This window comes from Pogona vitticeps, chromosome 1, assembly GCF_051106095.1.
Source record: "Pogona vitticeps strain Pit_001003342236 chromosome 1, PviZW2.1, whole genome shotgun sequence".
Taxonomy (NCBI): domain Eukaryota; kingdom Metazoa; phylum Chordata; class Lepidosauria; order Squamata; family Agamidae; genus Pogona; species Pogona vitticeps.
In genome coordinates this window covers 38,281,868-38,306,894 of record NC_135783.1, presented here as the reverse complement: position 1 = coordinate 38,306,894, position 25,027 = coordinate 38,281,868, and the positions used below count along the sequence as shown (strand labels likewise).

At 40.5% G+C, this 25,027-nt stretch overlaps 1 protein-coding gene across 3 annotated transcripts in view; it reads right to left on the bottom strand.

Moving 5' to 3' along the window:
* COQ8A (coenzyme Q8A) overlaps positions 1–25,027 on the bottom strand; it is a 96,073-nt gene that overhangs the window by 14,550 nt on the left and 56,496 nt on the right. For all 3 annotated transcript variants that reach the window (XM_020809338.3, XM_078383009.1, XM_072991093.2), the window contains exons 5-8: positions 13,430–13,504; positions 8,637–8,759; positions 2,036–2,121; positions 1,518–1,658 (exon numbers count right to left, since the gene is read on the bottom strand). In XM_020809338.3, coding sequence (XP_020664997.3) covers positions 1,518–1,658; positions 2,036–2,121; positions 8,637–8,759; positions 13,430–13,504 — 425 coding nt within the window. The remainder of the gene's footprint in view (positions 1–1,517; positions 1,659–2,035; positions 2,122–8,636; positions 8,760–13,429; positions 13,505–25,027) is intronic.

The window sequence follows — 25,027 nt, the reverse complement described above, 5'->3', positions numbered from 1 at the left end:
CTTGGAAACTTGTGATCTAGCTCAACATTGTCTGTGTTTGCTGGCAGCAGCTCTCTAAGGTTTCAGATGTAAGTCTTTTCTGGCCCTGGCTGCAAATCTCCGGGATTGAATCTGGGGCCTTTTGCTTGCAAGGTGAAGGTACTATGACTTGTCCCTATCAGAGTCAAATCAACAACAGACTGGCAGGAATGCTTTGAAAAATGATATAAATCTGCTGGAAATCTGAGTAGCCTTTTTTTCACATTGCAATTTTGCACAGATTCAAAATTTGCAGGAAAAGCAATATCCTTTTGTTTAGCATAGCAAATCACACTGGAGTAGGCCCATTTGAAGCAAAAGGAACTTATGGAGAAGGTGACTTGTTAAATCCCATTGGATTCAATTGCTTACTCTAGTGTGATTTGCTACACTAAGCAACAGAATTTGGGGCAGTGAGTTAAGCTTCCTCTATCTAAAGCTTACTTAAATTATCTGCAACTGTGCAGATCATGGATTTTCAATTTTTCAGGCAGACATACTTCAGAATATAGCCTCAGAAAACTCCAGCTCAGTTCCCTCTTTGCTCTTTACACTCAGGGGAAGTCAATTCTGACAGCTTAACACCTGCATTCTGGACAGAGGACTGACAAAACATCTGCACCAAATGAAACTTTCCATGACTCAAACCTGGGTTGGGTGTCAGAGGGGGGGGAAAATACACATACGTACAACATCCACCCAAGAACAGCAGCTAAGATGCCCCTTCAGCTATCTGTAAGTCTTTACACTGTCATGTTATACAAAATATTCATGGTGAAAGCTCATCAAGATTGCTTAAGATAAGCAATCTCAAGATTACTACCAAAAGGATGCTTCCTGGAAATTATTCTGAGAACAGTATATAAACAATATACAAGTATGAAGAGTAAATTGTTCAGACATACAACCTGAGCAGTGAACATGTGTGAACACTTTAACACATGCGAATCATTCACATGATGCACTTTAATGTGTCACATCAGCTCCAAGAATAGCATCTTTACTGATGTCAAACAATTTATGTATAGATCCAACACAGACAGAGAGTCAGATATGCCCAAAACAAGAAAACGCTTTATATTTACTTTATTTCATTACTGCATGGCCACAGACCCCCATTCGTTAAAGCAGTAAAAAAAAGGAACAGAATAATAAGGCATAATTATTTAGGCATAAACATATTTAAGAGAATTCAGTCAATTAAAATAACAGACTTTTATCCCTGCCCATCTGCATCCTTTCTAGAAGAGAACTATACCTACCCATCTGTTTACACTAAATTCAAGTAATTAAGGTAGGCTGATAGATAGGAATAAAGTGATGTTTAAACTGATTTAACTGAGTGTTACTCTGAAGACTTGTAACCCTGGTATTTCCAGAGTGAAGTTAAAAGGCATTAAAATCCATGTGCACAACTTCCTTCAACTGGGCAGCATCAGTAGAAGAAGCACAAGACAAATATATGGTAATATATAGAGCTAGTAATCTGAAAATCCTACCTGGATTTTCATGGCAACTTCTTTACCATTCTTCAAGCGAGCCAGGTGAACTTGTCCAATTGATGCTGCAGCAAAAGGACGCTCCTCAAAAAACTCTAATTTATCACGCCAGTTAGGGCCAAGGTCATGGTTCAGTGTTTTCTAGATGAAAGAGAAGCAAGAAGCCACAAAATAAATGTATACAGACGGAAACTTTGCCTAGGATTTCTTACACATCCCAACTACACTGAATGTCAAGACTGCACAAGCTGCCAGAAAAATAATCAAAGTCACCACTGGCATGCATAATACAGCAACAAATGCTTCATGAAGCATAGCTCTAACCTGCAAAGAAATCCTCTATAATAACACCTAAAAAATGGAAGTGGCTGGAATACAACATGGGTTAGTGATTGTTCTCACAGCTTGCTGAAGGAGCGCTGAATCTAAATAATGAATCATCAAACTATTATACAAATGAGAAGGCCTGCTTTCTGCTCAGATTCCTGTCCCATCATGTTGCTCAACCCAATTCTCACCATCATTTGTTTTATAGGCATGAAGTCTGCACTCTGACGGACACGTTCAAAGATCTTCTGCAGGTGAGGGTTGATGAAGGCATCATCTGTAGAAAAAAAGGGCCATCTGTTAATCAAGGTGGTTATACTGATGTTCTAGCCTCCGCTGCTGCTCTCAGCTATAGAAGTTGCATCTTCTGGCTTTTTATTAAGTGAGCTTAGTACTTCTAGTTCTCTTTTCCTGAACACAAGTAACACAACAGAGAACTGTGTACATTTTATGTTATACTTAAAAAAAACAGTTTGGAACTACAAAAAAAGAAGCCAGAAGAAGCTGGTAAAATTGGACTGCTGTGACTAGTACAACTGACAAAATGTATGCAATTTTCATTGCATTTTTTCCACCCCCAGCATTTCTGCACAATTAATCTTCATAAACCTTCATCTGAGCTACTCTCAATCAATGCCTCCAAGCTGTCAAGTTTGGGTTTCTTGCAGCTAAGAAGGTTCAACAGTGTGTAGCTAAGGTAAGATCCTTGACACTGCAGCCAAGGCCAAAGTGATGGCAGGATGGAACTCATAGGACCTATGGAATTCCTTATCTTAAGTGCACTACAAACGTCAGCTCCCATAAATAGGGGGGAAAGACTGGGATTCCCAAAGAAGAGTTGTGCTGGAATTTCATATTCTCTATTCCTGTCCCCCTTTGAGTTGCAGTAGAAACAGACTTGGCAGCAAGCATCAAGAAAAATGTTTATGTATAATTCAATTCTCTTCCACTTTCACCACATCAGAAAAACATAATGTAAACACATCCATCAGCTGTGATCCAGTACCTATCCTAGGACTTATCTGTTTTGCTTGCCAACATATCAATGAATCTTCTCCACTTGCTATTTATGTGACAAGGCCTACTGGGCTTTCAAAGAACTATGGAAGGAATAAAATACATATTGGAACAGAAGCAGGGCTATTACTTCATACTTTCTGATCCACAGGCAGCACTCCTCCTGTATCATGCGCTACGATGCAGCAGACCAAGGTGTTCATTGTGTATTTGGCATGATTACAAATCTCAAGGAACTGAGAAGAACAATAATAGAAAGAAAGAAAAGGTTGAGAAAGAGCCACCATAGCTTCTCCTTGCCCAACATTTGGATTCTCATGGTTGCATTCTCTGCAAAGCACTCAGCACAGCATCCGATACGTATGTCAACATTTTGTAGTAATAACAGAAGCAAAATAAAGGACCAGAAAAAGACACAAAAAAACACATAAATAAACTGCCCCAGATGTTAGAAAAACTCTTAAATGTAACCATAGGGGATTTAACATTCAAGGTGTTGTTGGTGACAGTGGCCCGAGTGTGAGTTTAGAAACTTTAGCAACAAAATAGAAAGGAAAGAAAGTTGTTTACAAGAGGAATATAGATTAATGCTATATGGAATATCTAAGAAAACTGGGATGTTTCATCTCAGACCTAAAGGGATGGGGAGGCATGCTAGCTCTTTTCAAGAATGCTGAGGAATGGTTAGAAAAGCAATAATTATCCTGAGGCTCTCCATGCTCAAAAATAGAGCCTGAAACAGTGGTTTCATACTGTAAGGGTATAAATTAGGTTGAATATAAGGAATGTCCTTAAAAATATTTCATTCCAAGAAAGGCTGGAGGGCTGTTTCAAGTAAAAGACTGGATGGGTCAGTGGCACAGCTGGTTCAGGTACAGAATCTCTTGTTTCAGGATAAGTGGTGGATCACATTAGGCACAAACATGTCTTTCTAGGATCATGGCAGGTGATCTTCACCACTTCACTTCACTGTCCATACTACTGCCTCTTATGCCTCTTGCAACTGCCTCTATAGGATACTACAACCAAAGGTTATCATAAAAAAAAAAGGTGAAAATGAAACTGAGGTGCCTCTGGGGAGTGGCACTACGATGGCTAGCACTATTCAAGTCTAGTCTTACCAAAAAAAGCATTTATCATCCCATTTAACTAAGTTCCTTCTTCCTAGTTAGGCAGCTTGAGCAAAACTGACCACAAAAACTATGCCTTTTACAGGATGAAGGGACTGCAAACAGATGCCAGCCTGAACCTCTCACTACATTCTGAGAGCTTAACAATGCCGTTCTGTATCAGCCACCCACTGTTCATGGAATGAGTGATTCAAAAGGACTCCTCAGTGTTGTGTCTTTCTGGGCCTTTTCAGAAACACTACAGCAAACATTACAGAGGGAAAGCTTAACAAAGTAGTGGAACGTATCTGCCCACCACAGTTGTTAAAGAACTACCGTGGCTTTGGGTTCTGTTTATTTCTTTAAAAACCTCCAGTAGTGCTGGAAATGCTATTAGTGGAGAGACAAGAGGGCCTTCTTAAATGAACAGTGCAAAGAAATAGAAGAAAATAATAGAAAGGGAAAAACCAGATGTCTGTTCAATCGCTAGACGATTGCCTCACTGGACGAAAAACTCACTAGACGAATGGGTCTTGTGAAGGTTTTGGCGCCTCACGGGACAATTGTCCCTGTGGCGGTTTTCCGCAAGACAAATGAGGCACCATTCAGAGGCTTAGCAAGCAGAATTTTTGAAGTTTACGCCCTTTTCTCCTGCCTTCAGTAAGGCTCCGAACGTAAAAAGAGAAAGAAAAAAGAAAGCCTTTTTACATTCAGAGCCTTACCAAAGGCAGGAGAAAATGGCGGAAACTTCAAAAATGTGTCTTGGTAAGACTCTGCAACCGCAGGCCTTGGAGGTGCCCTGCCAGTCCTGGGATGGTGCACAGAAAGGCTCCGAAGCCCCTCCGCGCGCTCGTGTGCAGGGCACACCCGCCAGTGTTCCAGTGGTGCAGAGAAAGCCATCAGAACACTGGCAGGTGTGTCCCGCGAGCCTTTCCCAGCATCATCCCAGAACTGGCAGGGGAGCTCCAAAGCCTGCGCCTGCAGTTGCAGAGTCTTAGCAAGATGCATTTTTTAAATTCCCGCCGTCTCCTCCTGCCTTCGGTAAGGCTCCAAACGTAAAAAGGGAAAAAAAGAAAGCCTTTTTACATTCAGAGCCTTACCGAAGGCAGGAGGAGACAGTGAAAGCCATCAGAACACTGGTGGTGTGCCCTGCAAGCGCGGGCGGGCTTCGGAGCCTTTCCTTGCACAATCCCAGGACTGGCAGGGGACCTCCAAAGCCAGCGCGCGGGGTTGCAGAATCTTAGTAAGACACATTTTTGAAGTTCCCGGCCTTTTCTCCTGCCTTCGGTAAGGCTCTAAATGTAAAAAGGCTTTTTTAAAAAAAAAACATTCAGAGCCTTACCGAAGGAAGGAGGAGACAGTAGGAACTTCAAAAATGCGTCTTGCTAAGACTCTGCAAGCACCCATCACCACTCGGAGGGAAGATTTTTTTTGCAAGACGGCACTGATCGTGGAACGAATTAACTTCGTCTTCCAAGGCACCACTGTACTTAAAATCTTAAAAGTTGACGCTCTTAAGGTAACTACACTCAATATGACAGCAAGTTTGGAAAACTCAGCAGTGGCCAGAGGATTGGAAAAGATCAGTCTACATCCCAATCCCTAAGAAAGGCAGTGCCAAAGAATGCTCCAACTACCGTACAATTGCACTCATTTCACACACTAGCAAGGTTATGCTCAAAATCCTACAAGGTAGGCTTCAGCAGTATGTGGATCGAGAACTACCAGAACTACAAGCTGGATTTCAAAGGGGCAAAGGAACTAGAGACCAAATTGCTAACATCTGGTGGATTATGGAGAAAGCCAGAGAGTTCCAGAAAAACATCTACTTCATTGACTACGCAAAAGCCTTTAACTGTGTGGACCACAGCAAACTACGTCAAGTTCTTAAAGAAATGGGAGTGCCTGACCACCTTATCTACCTACTGGGACATCTATATGTGGAACAGGAAGCAACAGTTAGAACTGGATATGAAACAACTGATTGGTTCAAAACTGGGAAAGGATTACGACAAGGATGTATATTGTCCCCCTGCTTATTTAACTTATACGCAGAAAACATCATGCAAAAAGCTGGACTGGAGGAATCCCAAGCCAGAATTAAGATTGCTGAAAGAAATATCAACAATCTCAGATATGCAGATGATACCACTCTGATGGCAGAAAGTGAGGAGGAATTAAAGAACCTCTTAATGAGGGCAGAAGAGGAGAGCGCCAAAAACGGTCTGAAACTCAACATCAAAAAAACTAAGATCATGGCCACTGGTCTCATCTCCTCCTAGGAAATAGAAGGGGAAGATATGGAGGCAGTGACAGATTTTACTTTCTTGGGCTCCATGATCACTGCAGATGGAGACAGCAGCCCCGAAATTAAAAGACACCTGCTTCTTGGGAGGAAAGCGATGACAAACCTTGACAGCATCTTAAAAAGCAGAGCCATCACCTTGCCAACAAAAGTTCACATAGTCAAAGTTATGGTTTTTCCAGTAGTGATGTATGGAAGTGAGAGCTGGACCATAAAGAAAGCTGACCGCCGAAGAATTGATGCCTTTGAATTGTGGTGCTGGAAGAGGCTCTTGAGAGCAACAGGCCTGAATAAAGAGAATTCTGGTCATCAACAGAAGTAGCAAAGAGAACTGAAAAATATGAGCCCAAGTAATTCTCAGAGAAATTTGCATGTTCATCTGCTGAGCATAAAGAGCCAAGGGTCTTGTGGAAATGTAAAGACTGACATGCTTCTTGAAGATTAGTAAGCTTCAGTGGATAAGACTGATGTTCTAATGAAGAAAAAGTCTAGTCCACAAAAGCTGTTACTGTAATAAGTATCTTCATTTGCTAGAAATGTATTTCTATAAAATTAAGTCATCTTGAAAGCACTGATACAGTACAGATTTAACTAAAATCAACCCCCAGAATCCCCCCATCAGATGGCTAGGAGTTTCTGGTAATCCAAAAAGTAACTTTTCCAAGCTTCATATGCAGCTATAAACTAAAATAATACAGGCAAGATAATGGTTTCTAGGATATCCAAAGAAATACCGCTGACTCCCTCCCAGACTGAAGGCCTATCTTCGCCCACCACCCTGTTCCCCACAAAGTCCCACCAGAACCTCCACCTGCTGCCTTTTCCCAGCAACTAACATTCAGAGGCACTTTCTTATCCTAGGAACAGCATACATAGCTGCAGAGACAAGCAGCCACAAAGCATTCCTCTTTCAACTTTCTGTTCCTCTAGCTCTACGAAATTATAGATAACCATTCTTCCCATTTTACCTCTTCAAATTCTTCAAAACACAAAGAAAGAAAGAAAGAAAGAAAGAAAGAAAGAAAGAAAGAAAGAAAGAAAGAAAGAAAGAAAGAAAGAAAGAAAGAAAGAAAGAAAGAAAGAAAGAAAGAAAGAAAGAAAGAAAGAAAGAAAGAAAGAAAGAAAGAAAGAAAGCTAGTATGATACTAAATCCACAAAGGATATGGCAGGGGCTGAATTCAATTATCCATAGGATCCCTTTCAGCTCTGCAGTTCTACGATGATGATAATGATGATAATGATATAGGACATGGGACTACACAGCATGCCCCCACCACCTCTGAATGAGTGACATAATTTATCAACACATAACACACCTAACTGTGCTCATTTTCTCAGAGCACCTAGTAGATTCTCAGTTTGTTCTTGAAATTCCTAAATTCCCAAGCTTTCATTTAAAAATTATAATACAGTAAAAGGTAGCCTTATAGAAGGCCAAAGTATGAGGCAAAACACCCAGTAACTCTTCTATGGTTTTGTAACAATCAAATCAGCTATTGCATTTCAATATGAATAGTTAATGAGTAAAAGTACTGATAGTCTGACTGACAGGATAACAGACTTATCAAGTTAAGTGAGCTAGCCCAGTTAAATGCTACAATTTTTGGAAAGCCTAATCTGTCTGCAGACAGTGGAGATCTGTTCCATAGTATTGCCTGCAAAAAGTGCACAGAAAGCAATTGACCTATAAGAATGAAAGGGATTGTTGATAAGAAAACAAACTTCTATGGTTGTCCTCTCCCTATGATCCCACCATAAGCTAGATTTAGCTGAAAGGCAGCAAATAGGACATAATGTTAAGAGACAAAATGGTTTCCTATAGGCAAAGGTGCCTGCAACCTGGAGTTTAGAAAAACCTAGCAGGAAAAAATATTTCACAGATCACTTGTTCATAGCGTTGCCATAAGTCAGAGGCGACTTGACAGCATGTAACAACGTCAGCAACTGGGAATAGATACTCCAGTAAATTGTAGTAGGTGTTGTTGTTTTGACTTATATCTCACCTGACGGTGCTGAAGTGTGCTCTGGACAGTTTACAACATAATTAAACAAACATTCCCCTTCCCGAGTTGGGTACTCATTTCATTGACCTCGGAAGGATGGAAGACTGACTCAATCTTGATCCGGCTACCTGAACCCATCAAGATTGAACTCAGGTCATAAGCAGTCACTATGCGCTATCTCCTAAAACTAGGAGTTGAATCATTACCAAATTGACACTGGCATTCACTGTAAACAAGTGTGCCTAATTCCTGGCTCTTACAAACCATAAACTAAATTCATGCATCACCAGACAAGAAGGAATGTCAAAACTACCAAAGGGAACAAGCAAGAAACACAGAAGCAGTTATTTGCATTTACCTTGAATGCTCAGCATCTGTCCCAGCTTCAGCGCAGCACCACGAACCTTGCACAGTGTCCTAACAATTCTTTCCGCATTGGCTTCTGACAGAAATGGGCTGGAATCTGCAACACCATTCTTTCCTAAGGACAGGCAGACAGAATAGGTTTGAGATGGCATCCATTTTCAACTATCAGCATATGCTGACTAAATAACTGGTTCTTAGGATGACTATTTTTTAAAGTGATAGGCTGGTCACAACAGCATCAATAATCCTTTTCTAACTTTAAATTCACAAGTTAATTTAACATTAATAGTTAGGATTCTACATCTCATTATAGCATTCTTCCAACATAAATTTATTATTTTTCCAATTCCCTGAAAATTCCAGTCTAACTGCTGTTAATGTAATAACAATTAGTTTTGTTTTTCCAACAGCTTGCTATTTTATCATGAGAAAAAAGAATTACAAGATTTGGAACAAAGCAAAATATTAAGTCACCTTCAAACTAAGGCTTAACATCCTGGCTTCTTCAAAAGTCATCAAAGATAGATTTCTGATTAGGACGGAGCAAGAAACAGCTGAAAGATTTCCTGGTCTGTTCATAGCAAGGAAGGTGCCAAAGTCACTGTTGTGAATGTCCAAGGCACTGTTTGGTATTTCAACTTAACTGAGTCCTGAGGCACACCCAAGGGTACAGTGAAGAATGCAGAACAAACTAAAATGTAAACCCAGGCCAAATATTCTGCCACTTCTCTTGCAGAAATGTCAAAAACACAAATTACTTTTAAGACTCAATAGCTCAATAACCCACATGGAGTCCTTCCTATGGGCTGTCAAGTGTGTGGTTTAACCAAGTAAGTAATTATTGCCCCTTCCTCCAGTATAATTCATAAAAAGAGGTGACTTACCTGTAACTCTGTTTCTCTGAGTGGTCACCTGTGAACTCACACATTCAGCCCAGCCCCCCCTCTGTCCATCATGATAGCCTTAAGCTCATTTACAGTGGCAGAACTCAGGCTATACCATGGGCAGAACATGTGCACCTGGGAGGGGAGGTCCAAGCAAGCATGTACAAAAAAGTTCTAGAACATTCTGAGGCACTTTGCACAGGCACAGAAGAACCCATTTGTATGCACTCACAGAGACCTCAAAGAAGAACCAACCATTCATTCTCTCTACAGTTTTTCTTTAACACACTTGGCCTTCTCAGGCACACTAGAAGCTGTTCCAAAAGCTCTAATTCAGAGCACGTTACCATAGTCTCTCGAGACTGAAGGATGCCTACAGGACTAGGCTACAACTCCCATCGCCCCTGACACATAGCAAATAACTGATGATGGGGGATACAGTTTTTGAAAGTATCTTCTGGAAGTATCACCCTCTTTTGCACCTCTCCATAAAAAGTGTTTAATTTATTTGTATATGTATTTAAAATATAGGGATGTTTGGATAATAGAGTAGGCCGTAACTGTTCTTTTCATTGGCTGTCTCTACCTATTGCCCAAGACAACCATGTTCTTCTTGTCACCTCAGTCCTCCTTATCTTTAAGTTGTTAAAATCTCTTGAGAGCGGGGCTATGTCCCCCCCCCTTCCTCCAGACATGTGTCATATTCTACTTACTTTAGGAGAAGATTTTTATTAAATGTATTTTCTAAATAAATCTTAATCATTTCATTACTTAAGTTCATTTGCTTCCTGGATTTATTACTCCAGGGAATAGACAAATAAAGGTACAGTAGCTTTAAATGTCTATAGGAAAGACTGTTGCACCCTAACTCTGCTAAACAAGAGGGATCCCTAACAGAACAGTCCCACAGTTCTTAATTTTCTGAATCAGAATTATAATAGTAGCCTTAATGCATCTGGAAGGCACCCGTGCAAGTGAGGCTCTTAAATACTGAGGGTGCCAAGGACAAATATTTGTTCAAGGCCCACTTCTTAGGAAACAAATCAAAAGATTCTGCTAGGCACACTGCAAAACCTGCACAATGTCAGGCATCAATAGGAGGACTACTTGTGCAGAAGAAGGCAATGGTAAACCACTTCTGAATAATGGTTGTTGTGGGTTTTTTGGGCTCTTTGGCCGTGTTCTGAAGGTTCTCTATGACCGGCATCTTCAGATGCTCTGGTGCAGTTTGTTTGGGAGTTGAGTAGTTACTTCTGAATATTCTATACCTAGGAAACCATGGGATAGCCATAAAATGCAATCATGTTGATGGCATATAATTATTGTTATTAGTCCAAATAAATAACTTTTTCAACCTCAGCTCTTAATAGACAAAGTAGGGGAGAAGCAAAGTCACTTAAGTTACACATTTTGATTTGACTTATGCCAGTAAACTTTGTGGGACCCATATGGCATCTTCCACTTAGTCCACACATTCAAGGTTGTACTTCCAAACCTAATATGTCAAAATCTAATGCCTTGCTACTGATGAAGCCCTTAAAAAAAACACTGAGCTACAGAGTCACATGTGGGGTCAACCTAACGAACCAAGAATGAAATTGTTTCACTCTCTGGACATTCATCTGTTCCTGAAAAGGAGATCCATCAAGGCAAAGTATAGAGCCATGATGGCAAAGTATAGAATGTGTGTCTGTGGCAGACAAGAGATGACATACAAGTGTGTAGGGAACATCTGAAGAGTGTGAAGTTGGTTACATAAGTGAAGACATAAGTAACTGCCAATCTGGTGCCTTCACACAGACCAGATTCTGTACTCCTTATAGTTCTACTTCAGCATTTTATTTATCTGATTTATTATATTTCTATATTACCCCATATGGAAAGATCATCATAGCAGAGATCATAGCTTGAGCAGCTATTATATCTTCTGAAGAGCAGTTTGTGATGCTGTAAGTCTGATATAAAGAAAGGTTATTTAAGGAAAGAAAGTGGGGGGACCCTTTACCAGTTTTTGAGATTACACAACTCGCTGACTAAAGCCAACCCACAAAACCAGACCCCTGTTCTTACTGACATGATGAGAGGGACAACAACAAAAGTGGGCTGCAGAACACTGTTTACAGACTCTTTGGAATGAATGAGAAGATGGGCTGTTTAGAACAGGAGTCCCCAACCCCCGGTCCGCAGTCTTAGCAGTACTGGGCCGCAGAGACAGATCTTCCCCCTCCGCACACAGAAACCCCCACCTACACGCCCACCCACATGCACAAGTGCCCCCCCACAAGTGCCCCCCCTGCATGGACCCTGCTCCCCCACCCAGCCCACTGTTCAGAAAAGGGTGGGGACCACTGGTTTAGAGTACACAGCTGGGGAGAGGGAAAAAGCCAAACAGAAAAACATTTGTCTTACTTCATAAGCAGAACAACTTAGATCTAGAATCACAGAGGCAAGCAAGCAGGGGAATGAAAAAGTTTTAAAAACTTAAATATGATGAAGCTCATAATTTCCTAAGTTGAATGTATGCTTGGTGATTGAATCAACTTACCTTTTAAAAAACTTGTCACTATGAGTTTATTAAAGGTGGGATGGCATTCCCAAGAGCATATTAGATACCAAATCAGAAGAGGGGTCCAGACTGGATTTATGAGAAGAACAGCTTATTTTAATGGGTTCTTTGTCATGTTCAAATCTACTCCTCACAACATCTACTCAATCCAATCACATCTGAAGAGCCACACATTCCCCACCCCAGACCTACAATTTGTCAGGAAAAGCACTGAGCTTGAAAACTGCACACACGTATATCTAAGACTCTTCCTTTAGCAGACAAGCAAATTACCACTAAACAAAACACCTAGAGTCATTTCTATTTATACCAAACACTGGGTACGCAAGCTCTTTACTCTCCCCGACAATTTCAGTTTATCAGCAAAGGAGAGATATGTCTCTCAAGAGTTTTACTGAACCTTCAGTTGAGGTTGGGGAGTGCCCAGGTTATACAAGGCGCGGCTTGCAAACAGAAAAATGTAAACAGAACGGTTACACAATCTTTTTTTCCTTGAAGAGGGCTGTCAAACACAAGGAACAAAGTCTTCAAAGGACTGCACTCAAAGGTTCATGCAACAAGGTTGGCTGTGTTCACCTTGAATGCTGCTGCTGTGTGCCAAGTGCAAGTGAGAGCAGAATCCTGTGTACAAATTTTACATACACTTAAGTTCAAGAAATCACAGTCACTATACATATGGCATATGTCTGTAACCCATGATGATAATTCCACGCACCACATAAGAAAAAAGGGCCAACAGCCACTTCTAATGATGTCCTGTATGACTACCTTTTTTTACTGATGGGGAAACAGCAGCCAAGATGCATAGGAGTTTATAATATCAAAGTTCAGACATTCATGAGAATAGGCAAAGTCATAGAATTCATGGTAGCTAGTACTGATGGTAAAATCCCTAAACAGTATAAAGGAGCAACAGAACTCAGGTTTTGCACATAGATTAGTTCAAGATTCAATCCCTGGCATTTCTGCTTAGAAGGATCTGAGATGGCAGAACACTCTGCTTGTCAACTTGCAAAACCATGGCCTAAGGCATTTCTTTTTATATAATACAAATGGAGGAGCAGGTGACTGGCTGTTAGTTGGATATCACAAACAACCCAGCTACTCGGGTGTAGTTTGAAAACCACACCTATAGTAACACCATTTGTTTAAACATTTATCCAAAATGGAAGAAATTATGAGAAGGCATGATGAAATAATGAAAAAACAAAATTAAAAGCAAACATTTTAAAATACCTTTATCAGCTAGCTTTGCATTAGTGTGCCTGTATACTAGCTGTGAGTCTTTTCACACTGTCTGGTGCTTGTAGAGGCAGTAAGCAAAGAAATACTCACCACTGCGCTCTTCAGGCCTAAGGCTCTTCTTTGCAACCTCTGCCAGTGCTCCAATGCCAAGGCCAACTGCTAAGCCTTTCGTGAACAAACAGGGGAGAAAAAAGACAGAAAAAGAATCAGAAGGAGTAGGATAAAATGCCACCTATGTATAGTTGCATCTCTGTGCACATTAATGACCTCTGCAAAGCTGCTCTTTATCCAGTACTCTTCTTACTGCCTACAGATGCACATTAAGAAACAAACTAGCAATCATCTGCTCTCTTTTAATGGGATACCATGCTTACATTATGAACTGGTTCATGTCCAAAAGAAATGTATCCACCTCTCAAGAAATGGATCAAGAAATTGAGAGTCTAAGGCTAGTAATAACAGAGACTGCAACTTGCTTCATCCAGATTGCAGAATGTTCTACACTTACTCCATGACATTTATTATTACTAGTGCAGAGGGCTGGCCCTACCATTAGACAGGGTGAGGCAACTGCCTTGGGTGGCAGATACTGAGTGCATCAGAGGCAATCCTACACAATCATTGCCCAAGTTATTCCAATCTATTGGACAAGACTGCTGTGTGTGAAAAACATCCTGTGTCAAATACCCTAAACTAGACTGCTGTTTTCAAATATGGTAGAATACACAATACCACTCAAGCCTCATAAACACACACTTGGCTAGGGCAGACCGAGCCTCCCCAAAATGATCTGGCAAACTCAGACCAAGAGTCCTAAGTAACTGAACCTACTTCAGAATAATCAATCAAAATCTGCTAAATTCTTGTCCTTTTTATTTTTAGCAGGGTCGTCAGATCTTGACTGAGTCTTAACCATGGACTTGGAAGTCTTCCGTGGCTCCCTGGACTTGTTCGGTACCAACGTCGTACTTGTCAATGAGTGAATAGCTGAGCTAGCAACTACAGTGGTGCCCCGTATAGCGAGGTTAATCCGTTCCGGATTAACCCTCGCTATACGGAATCATCGCTAAACGGGTAGGGGAAAGGTATTGGAACGCATTAAACTTCGTTTAATGCATTCCAATACCTTTGTTACTTACCCGTTCAGCGAGGATTCCAGGTGCCGGCAGCCATTTTCGCACCTTCGCTAAGCGAGGGCAGGGCGCGAAAACGGCTGCCGGCAGCCATTTCTGGGCTTCTGGCGGCCATTTTGGAACCGCCGATCAGCTGTTCGGCGGCTCCAAAATGGCCGCCGCAATACCCGATCTTCGCAATGCGGGTTTTCCCCATTGCGAAGATCGGGTATGTTTCCGTATAGCGATCCCGAAAAAGGGATCGCTATACGGAAACATCGCTATACGGTGCACTCGTTAAGCGAGGCACCACTGTATGTTAGATGAATCTTGCCTATTTGATTGATTTGTCGTAAGAGAAGTCCCCACTTCCATGATTGTTTTTAACATTTGTTCATACAAATGTGATCTGAGGTGTTGGTCTCACCTTGATTGCAGCTTTAGAGAGGTTCTTACACGTGGAACACGATTGTGTCTGGTGGGCTTCGCCCAGGCAAAATAAACATCTGTCGTGCGGTCAGCGAGAGGTATTTTCTTAAATCAAATAGCACACCTCTTAAATCCCCGAGGGGCCATAAAACAGGGGAGAATCGGGGGAAAGTCCAAGGGGAAGGGGGGGTAAAAAAGGCAGGCAAGTGAAGTTGTAAATGGGCACTTTAAAATCTCAATCAGTAAGGGAAATAACTAAAAAGAATCTAGTGATCTAATTACTGAAAAGAAATATTTGGTGAAAAAATACAGGTTTACTTTCCTTTCACTGAAGCTCTAATGTTCCTAACGTCCTAACTGAGCGGCGGGAAAAATAGAACTGAGAAGAAGGTTGAAGAGGCGGAGCTTGCGTCTTGGGGGGTATCTCATTCTCAATTTTTTTAAAGCTCTAGAAACTTCCGAAACGTCATGCGCAGGCAGAGGAAACCCATTTGTGTGCATTCACAGAGGCCACTGTGAAGAAGCCCAGGTTCTGGGCTACCACTCTGTGTACTGAAATATAACATGAGTTTGTACTGTCAAATCCCTACTAAACCTGCGCCAAAGATCTGTACTAACTGCAAGATATGCATAAACCCAACAACATCTTCCCAAGCACGAAAGTAACACATTAACAGCAGGATGGGAGATCTTCAAAACCATCTGCAATCTCTTCTAGCTGACCCACTACAACATTTAGCTTATAAAATTTGCAAAGACAGTATTTGTGGCCCCAGTCAACAGCAGACTGCTACAAAATTCTCACATGGAGGAAAGTGTTGTGGATCTGTTGTGAACACACTTTTTGGTTCAATACAGTTCTCCTGGAGAAGAGTGTGCACATCATTGACCTTAAATACAGTGGACCCTTGACTTACAGAGGGCTTGACTTACAGACTTTTTGAGTTACAGACTTCTCTGGCCGCAAAATTTAGGTTTGACTTGCAGCCTGAGAATTGACTTACAGACCAGAAAAAAACCAAAATGGAACAAAAATGGCCTGTTACGGGATTAATCGATTTTCAATGCACTATAGGTCAATGGAGACTTGACTTACAGACTTTTTGACTTGAGAACCGCCTTCCAATGCGGATTAAGTTCTCAAGTCAAGACCCCACTGTACATCTTTTAATCTATGTAACAGGATCTCAGACAATTTCCCTTCGCTCAATATATCCAATTTTACACTTTAACCAATCTTGCAGTATTTCATGTATTATTCTGTAAATTGCTGTTACTCTTTAGTTGTATCTGTTGGCAAATTTTAACACCAAATATTCATTTGTGTGTATAACTGGTAATCATTTTAACAATATAGAACTATGACACATTATTATATAAAATTAAATTAATTAAATTTATATAAAAATAAGTTAAAAGCAAATAAGTAGGCGAAAAAACAGACCACACAACATTCCATTATGACCTTCCTGCCCGTGTTGAACCATTCTCCCGTTAAAAGAGGTCCAGCATTCCTACTTCAAATATACCCTTTCATCCCAAACCACTGTAGCTAACTATGTTCTACAACAAGCAGCAGTGAAGTTTTTACCTCTCACGTACTCCTGTACCATAGGTCAGCTCAGTCTAGGTAGCCAGCAACAGAGAGGTACAGATGTTGTATTTCAATTTGGCAGACCCTAGTGTCTCTCTAGAGATGACACAAATTCCACATCTAGAAACAGTGCATCATTAAGAGAAAAGTTCATTCTAACTTAACTTTACTTCAATCTGCATTTAACAGATTCACTTGTTTTCATTTTATAATTAGTCAGCTGTGGACAGCACATTGCTAGAGGGAAAATGCTTCACAAGAATATATGCTTTTGCCTAGATGGGTGATCTTACTCATGGTTTTCACATGTGGAAAATACTGGCACAGAGGTTATTTCTTAAACCTCCCACCCCATCCCAGATTTCATTCCTTTCTAGCACGATATCAGGCTTTCTAACAAACTTTTCAAAGCACAAGCACAGCATCACAGTGGAAGAACTGATGTGCATATACAAATCTACATATACAGTAGTTTTTGAAGGAGGACATGTTATAGCTCTATGGAGTTGCTGGGAACAACAAAATAACAGGAATGACACTGGGCCACAAAGCCCCACAAAATACAGGCTAAAATCAACAATAGGACACACCGTGGCAGTGATGATGTCAACTTTGAATTTGACACTACCACTATATTTATTCATTATTGTTCAATTCCAGGTGACTTTCACTGGTTTCCTGTTGACTGCCTGGCTCAACTCAAAGTGCCTGTACCAGCCTTTTGAGGCCCTCAGTGGCTTTGGACCAAGTTACCTTAGGAACCACTTGCTCACACATAAGCGCTCTTAGGAATTGCTTATGGTGTCACTTCAGGATAATCAGTGAAAGAGCAGGAGAGATAGAGATCATTCTTTGTGGCACTGATGCAATTCTGGAATGTCCTTCCTGCTAAAATGCATCAGGCTCCCTTTGTGTGTGTCTTTTCCCAGAAATTAAAAGCCTGTTGGATCAAAAGCAGGGTGGATTAGAACTAATGATTTAAAAATAAAATTAAATTTTTTTACTTAAATCATTTTTTTATTTAACTCAAATTTGTTTTAATGAAATGTTGCAGTTTTTCCACAGTAAAAATGGTACAAAATGAACAACATTCAAGAAAAGACCCTAATCCCATAGTTGTTCCACAAATCCATATAGAAACAATGAACATATTACCTTAAATTGTTAGGTTTGAAAATTGTTTGGAGTGAAATACATCTGTAAGGTGAAAGTAAAGGTTCCCCCTGACATTTAGTCCAGTCGTGTCCAACTCTAGGGGGCGGTGCTCATTCCCGTTTCCAAGCCATAGAGTCAGCATTTGTCCATAGACAGTTTCCATGGTCACGTGGCCAGCACGACTAGACACAGAACGCCGTTACCTTCCCACCATGGTGGTGCCTATTTATCTATTCGCATTTTACATGCTTTCGAACTGCTAGGTTTGCAGGAGCTGGGACAAGTGACAGGAGCTCACTCCGTCACATGGATTGGATCTTCCGACCTTGCAGCACAGAGGCTTCTGCGGTTTAACCCACAGCGCCACCACATCCCTTGAAATACATCTGTACCAGCCTCTAAAGTGTGTGAAAGGAGGGGCAACCAGTAAAAATGAAAGTGAAATTTTTTGAAGTTTTTTGTTTTTTAAAAAGATATTTTGTTTAACCACTTCAGTTAATAAACACTGATGTTTAAGAAAATACAAGAAAATGTATGCTACATCATTTTACATTTAAAAATCATTATTTAAATTCATCCTTACTGACTAGATATTTAAATCATAATTTATTTAAATCATGATTTAAATTGTGATTTAAATCAACTTGGCTAAAATCAAATCCACCCTGATCAAAAGTATCTTCAGTGTACAATGGCTAGTTATTGCTGCTAATTTTAATACATGGAATTGTTCTGTTGTTATTCTTAATCCTGCATTTTGCTTGTTTTAAATTATAATTGCATGCGGTTATTGGCCCTAGAAATTCTTCAATGTATTTGCATTGCTAGTTACACTGAAAACTAACTTAAAGGTTGCCATCCCTGAAAGAGGTGAGGGGGATGGCAGGTCGAAATAGGGCCTTCTCGGCTGTTGCCCCCAACTTTGGAACGCCCTCCATAGAGAGATCCGCCTGGCTGCAACACTTTCGGCATTTTGGTGCCAGGCAAAAACCTTTCTGTTTAGCTAGCATTTTAATTAAATAGTATTCTTTAACTAGCCACATGAACAGCAGGATTTATTAATATTAATGTTTTAATTATTGTTTTAATAGAGGATGTTATTATAATATTGCCTATTTTATTGGTTTTAATGTTTTTAAAGTTTTAATATTGTTGTACACTGCCCAGAGACCACTGGTAATGGCACAGCTAAAAATCTTGTAAATAAATAAATAAAATAGTGCACGCTTTTCTGCAAACTTTTATTAAAAGAGCAGGATAATAAATAAATAAGGTATATTATGGTAGCACCCAATTTATTTATCATCCTGCTCTTTTAATAAAAGTTTGCAGAAAAGTGTACACTATTTTAGTGTTGTTCAGTGTGATCAGCAATGCAAATAAATTAGGTGTATTATGGAAGCCCCCTTCACGGATCACTGCCTTGTCGTGGTGAAGGGGCTTAGTGGAGAGTTCTGACTAAACGCGGTCCAACTGAGCAGAACCTGGCAAGCCACTCCAGTATCCCTGCCAAAGAAACCTCATGGATAGAAACAAAAGGCTAAAAGATGTGTTGCTGGAAGATGAGCCTCTCAGGTCAGAGGCATCCAACATGTTACTGAGGAAAAGCATAGGACAAGTACAAGCTCCAGAGCTAATGAGGTAGTTGGGTCAAAGCCAAAAGGACACTCAGCTGCGGACCTGCCTGGAAGTGAAAGAAAAGTCTGATGCTGCAAAGACAAATATTGCGTAGGAACCTGGAATGTAAGATCTATGAACCTTGGTAAGCTGGATGTGGTCAAACAAGAGATGGCAAGAATAAACATTGACATCCTGGGCGTCAGTGAACTAAAATGGACGGGAATGGGCAAATTCAATGCAGACGATTATCATATACAGTGGTGCCTCGCATAACGATTTTAATTGGTTCAAAAAAAACGTTATGTGAAACATCGTTATGCGAAACACCATTTTCCATAGGAATGCATTGGAAACCGGTTAATCCGTTCCAATGGGCACGGATTGCCGTCCTTAAGCGAAAAAACCCATAGGAAACATCGTTAAACGATACAATGTTTCCTCCATTGGAATGTATTGTAGCTGACTCAATACATTTCAATGGCTTTGCGAAGTCAATTTTTGCAAAACTAAGTGTGTCATAAAAGGGTCAAAAATGGTTTTAAATGCTTGGATTAGCTTCTGTACCCTCTAAAACGGATGCAAAAGTTAATTTGACTTTGATCTGACTTTTCGTTAATGGTGAATTTTTTCCCCCCAACTTTTGACAGCTGTCAAAATCTGACAGCTCCATTATTTCCTATGGGGGAAGAAAAAATTCACAAAAAATTAATGAAGACACAGCAACTGTTCTATATGCTTGGATTCGTTAGAGGACCCCCTAAGTCGTGTGCAAACCTGATTTGGCTTTGATCTGAACTTTCGTTAATTTATGGCGAATTGTTTTCTCCCCCATAGGAAAGCATGGAGCTGTCAGATTTTGACAGGTCCATTGGTTCCTATGGGCCGGAAAAAAAAATTAACCATAAATTAACGAAAAGTCAGATCAAAGCCAAACCAGGTTTGCACATGACTTAGGGGGTCCTCTAACAAATCCAAGCATTTAGAACCGTTTTTGACCCTTCTAAGACACCTTTTTAATTGAAAAAAGAAACATCGTTAAGTGAAGCAGGGGACCTAAAATCGCATTTGTTATGCGAAGCATGGTCCCAAACTTCGCTAAGCGAAAATCGCCCATAGGAAACATCGTTATACGGTGCATATTATTTCCTAAAAAAACACATCGTTATGCGAATTAATCGCTAAACGAGGCAATCGTTAAGCGAGGCACCACTGTATACTACTGTGGGCAGGAATCCCGTAGAAGAAATGGAGTAGCCCTCATAGTCAACAAACAAGTGGGAAAAGCTGTACTGGGATACAATCTCAAAAATGATAGAATGATGTCAATACGAATCCAAGGCAGACCTTTCAAAATCACAGTAATCCAAGTGACGTATGCACCAACCACGGAAGCTGAAGAGCCTGAAATTGACCAAATCTTGACAACATACAACACCTTCTAGAACTGACACTGAAGAAAGTTGGTCTTGTCATTATAGAGGATTGGAATGCTAAAGGAGAGAGTCAAGAGACAAAAGGAACAACAGGAAAGTTTGGCCTTGGAGTTCAAAATGAAGCAGGGCAAAGGCTAATAGAATTTTGTCAAGAGAACAAATTGCTCATCACAGACACTCTTTTCCAACAACACAAGAGACGACTCTACATGTGGACATCGCCAGATGGGCAATATTGAAATCAGATTGATTATATTCTCTGCAGCCAAAGATGGAGAAGCTCTATACAGTCAGCAAAAACAAGACCTAGAGATGACTGTGGCTCTGACCATCAGCTTCTTATAGCAAAATTCAAGCTTAAACTGAAGAAAGTAGGAAAAACCACTGGGCTAGTTAGGTATAATCTAAACCAAATCCCTTATGAATACACAGTGGAAGTGAAAAACAGATTTAAGGAACTAGATTTGGTGGACAAAGTGCCTGAAAAACTATGGATGGGGGCTCGTAACATTGTATAGGAGGCAGCAACAAAAACCATCCCAAAGAAAAGAAAATGCAAGAAAGCAAAGTGGCTGTCCAACGAGGCATTACAAATAGCAGAGAAGAGAAGGGAAACAAAATGCAAGGCGGATAGGAAAAGTTAACAGAAAATGGAATGCAGACTTCCAAAGAATAGCAAGGACAGACAAGAGGGCCTTCTTAAATGAACAATGCAAAGAAATAGAGGGAAATAATTGAAAGGGAAAAACCAGAGGTCTGTTCAAGAAAATTGGAGATATTAAAGGAACATTTTGTGCAAAGATGGACAGGATAAAGGACAAAAATGGGAGGGACCTAACAGAAGCAGAAGACATCAAGAAGAGGTGGCAAGAATACACAGAGGAATTATACCAGAAAGATCTGGATGTCCCGGACAACCCAGACAGTGTGGCTGCTGACCTTGAGCCAGACATCCTGGAGAGTGAAGTCAAGTGGGCCTTAGAAAGCACGGCTAAGAAGGCCAGTGAATGTGATGGCATACCACCTGACCTACTTAAAATTTTAAAAGGTGATGCCATTAAGGTGCTACATTCAATATGACAGTAAGTTTGGAAAACTCAGCAGTGGCCAGAGGATTGGAAAAGAGCAGTCTACATACCAATCCCGAAGAAAGGCAGTGCCAAAGAATGCTCCAGCTACCGTACAATTGCACTCATTTCACATGCTAACAAGGTTCTGCTCAAAATCATACAAGGTAAGGTATAGCAGTAGGTGGACGAAGAACTCCCAGAAGTACAAGCTGGATTTTGAAGGGGCAGAGGAACTGAGACCAAATTGCTCACATGCGCTGGATTACACAGAAAGCCAGAGAGTTCCAGAAAAACATCTACTTCTGCTTCAATGACTATGCAAAAGCCTTTGACTGTGTGGACCCCAGCAAACTACGGCAAGTTCTTAAAGAAATGGGAGTGCCTGACCACCTTATCTATCTCATGAGAAATCTATATGTGAGACAGGAAGCTACGGTTAGAACTGTATATGGAGCAACTAATTGGTTCAAAATTTGGAAACAGGCACAACAAGGCTGTATATTGTCTCCCTGCTTATTTAACTTATATGCAGAAAACATCATGTGAAAGGCTGGACTGGAGGAATTCCAAGCTGAAATTAAGATTGCCGGAAGAAATTTCAACAACCTCTGATATGTAGATAATACCACTCTGATGGCAAAAGGTGAGGAGGAATTAAAGAAATTTTTAATGAGGGTGAAAGAGGAGAGCACAAAAAATGGTCTGAAGCTCAACATCAAAAAAAAACTAAGATCGGCCACTGGCCCCATCACCTCCTGGCAAATAGAAGGGGAAGATATGGAGGCAGTGACAGATTTTACTTTCTTGGGCTCCATGATCACTGCAGATGGTGACAAGAGCTATGAAGCTATGGTTTTTCCAGAAGTGATGTGTGGAAGTGAGAGCGTGACCATAAAATAAAGAAGGCTGACTGCCGAAGAATTGATGCTTTTGAATTGTGGTGCTGGAGGAGACTCTTGAGAGTCCCCTGGACTTCAACGAGATCAAACCTATCCATTCTGAAGGAAATCAATCCTGAGTGCTCACTGGAAGAACAGATCCTGAAGCTGAGGCTTCAATACTTTGGCCATCTCATGAGAAGAGAACACTTCCTGGAAAAGACTGTGATGTTGGGAAAGTGTGAAGGCAAGAGGAGAAGGAGATGATAGAGGATGAGATGGCCGGACAGTGTCATTGAAGCTACCAACATGAATTTGACGAAACTCCAGGAGGCAGAGGAAAACAGGAAGGCCTGGCGTGCTCTGGTCCATGGGGTCACAGAGTTGGACACGACTTAACAACTAAACAAAAAAAAAATTATGGTAGCAGTTTTAACAGTTGAATAATGTACCATAGTTCCTAGGCTGCTCATCTACTTATCCATTTTCTATAATCTCCACCTCCTGATAAGATTTGGACTCATATAATATGTACTCTCCCCTGTACTGCTCAACTCCACCTAAGTCATCTCGGAACCAACACAACCAATGTTAAGAGAAGAATGTGCTATGAACTTGTTACGATGGTAGGCATTGTAAAGATTAACTCAGGAAGGTTTTTTTTTACTTTAATGTTTCAGAACAGTTTACTTTTCAATTTATGTTGATAAGGCCATTCTCCTTCTGGACAGCCTTTGCTCTTACTGATTAGAAAGCAATTTTATTGTAGAACATGCTAGAAATGCTGCACTTTAAACAGAACATTGCCACCCAGGGTGTGTTCAGCCCAGTGAGAAATATATCAAGTGATAAAACTAGGAACTAAATAACCTTGCCCACATTTAATAACCAAGGCAGTTGCACTGCCACTACAACCTTGGCAGTTGCAAACACAAACACATGGCATATATATATTCTTCCAGTCCAAAACAAAACAAAGAATTGCTCCTTGTGTTTTACAAGTTTCAAAATTTGAAAAAGAAAGAACTCAGCCTGATTTATCCAATGAAAGCTCCAGCCAAATGAGGTACTTTTTATCTGACAATTGCTTTGAAACAAATGCAACTCCCACCTTATATCTCAGACTGTGTATCCGCAATGTTAAATAAATAAATAATTACAATCCACAGGCAGAAGAATAGCTCAATCAATATCTGCCCTGGAAAAAAGCTGGATTTTTCTCATGTGTTTGCATGTGTAGACTTTAAACAAAATGTATTCCAACAAAAGCAGCAAGAAGAACATGGACAGGAAAGTCTCCTAATGTAGAACCCGCGACCTTCAGTTGCCATCTGCTTTAGCCAGCCTGCCCAGCAGTTGAGAGATAATGGAAGCGAGAATTCATCAACATGTGGTGAAACATCGTCTAGATTTACCAAGAACCAAAAAGACAGTGAAAACAGTAGGCAATGTTCACATTGTTGTTTGCATAATTATGTTGTAAACTGCCCACAGAGTGCTTTAATATTATGGGAATCTACTATTAATATTATAAGAATCTACTAGAAACCTATAGCCTTCTATTCTTTTAAGGAGAAAGGCGGGGTAAAATGTTGGATGGATGGATGGATGGATGGATGGATGGATGGATGGATGGATGGATGGATGGATGGATGGATGGATGGATGGATGGATGGATGGATGGATGGCAAAGTCACTGGCTCTGCTGCGTAAAAGAGCCACCCACCCACACCCAAAAGCTAAAAGGTCAGTATATTTTAAAATACCTGAACATTCATTATTTTGGTTACTTTCAATTTTCTACAATTAAGTTTTACCTATACATAAATGAATAGAAATAGTAGACAAGGAGACAAAGAGAGAACAATGTCAGAAAAAGATCATAATACTCTGAATATTCTCAGTGGAATAAATGGTGCACCCACCTACAGCCTGACAAATTCAGTTTTAATTGAAAAAAGCATAACATGAAAACAGAGCTCAGAAAAGAGTTAACTTTTTGCATGACAATGTCCAGAATGCCCTAATCACTCATGACACCCCCCCCCAAAAAAAATACTGAGAAAAAAAAAGACTTTCTAAAAGCTGCTGGTGCTTCACTAAGAGACAGCCTTAAGGTAGAAAGGAAAAATTATTCAGTAAGATGGAAGTAACTATTAGTGCATGTGCACATACCTATCCCCCTCAAGAAAGCACAACAACATGACCTGTTCAGCATCGTTCTATTATGTTCTGTCTCCTCACATCCCTGAGCAACAGTTCCAATTTTTCATTCAATAAATGTGTTCCACGTATAGAGACAGCTCACAAAAGGGAAAAAACTGCAATCCTTGTAAACTCCATCCAACATGAGTGAAGGGAGATGAACTAGAGGTTGACTCAAACCCTGCAGCAACT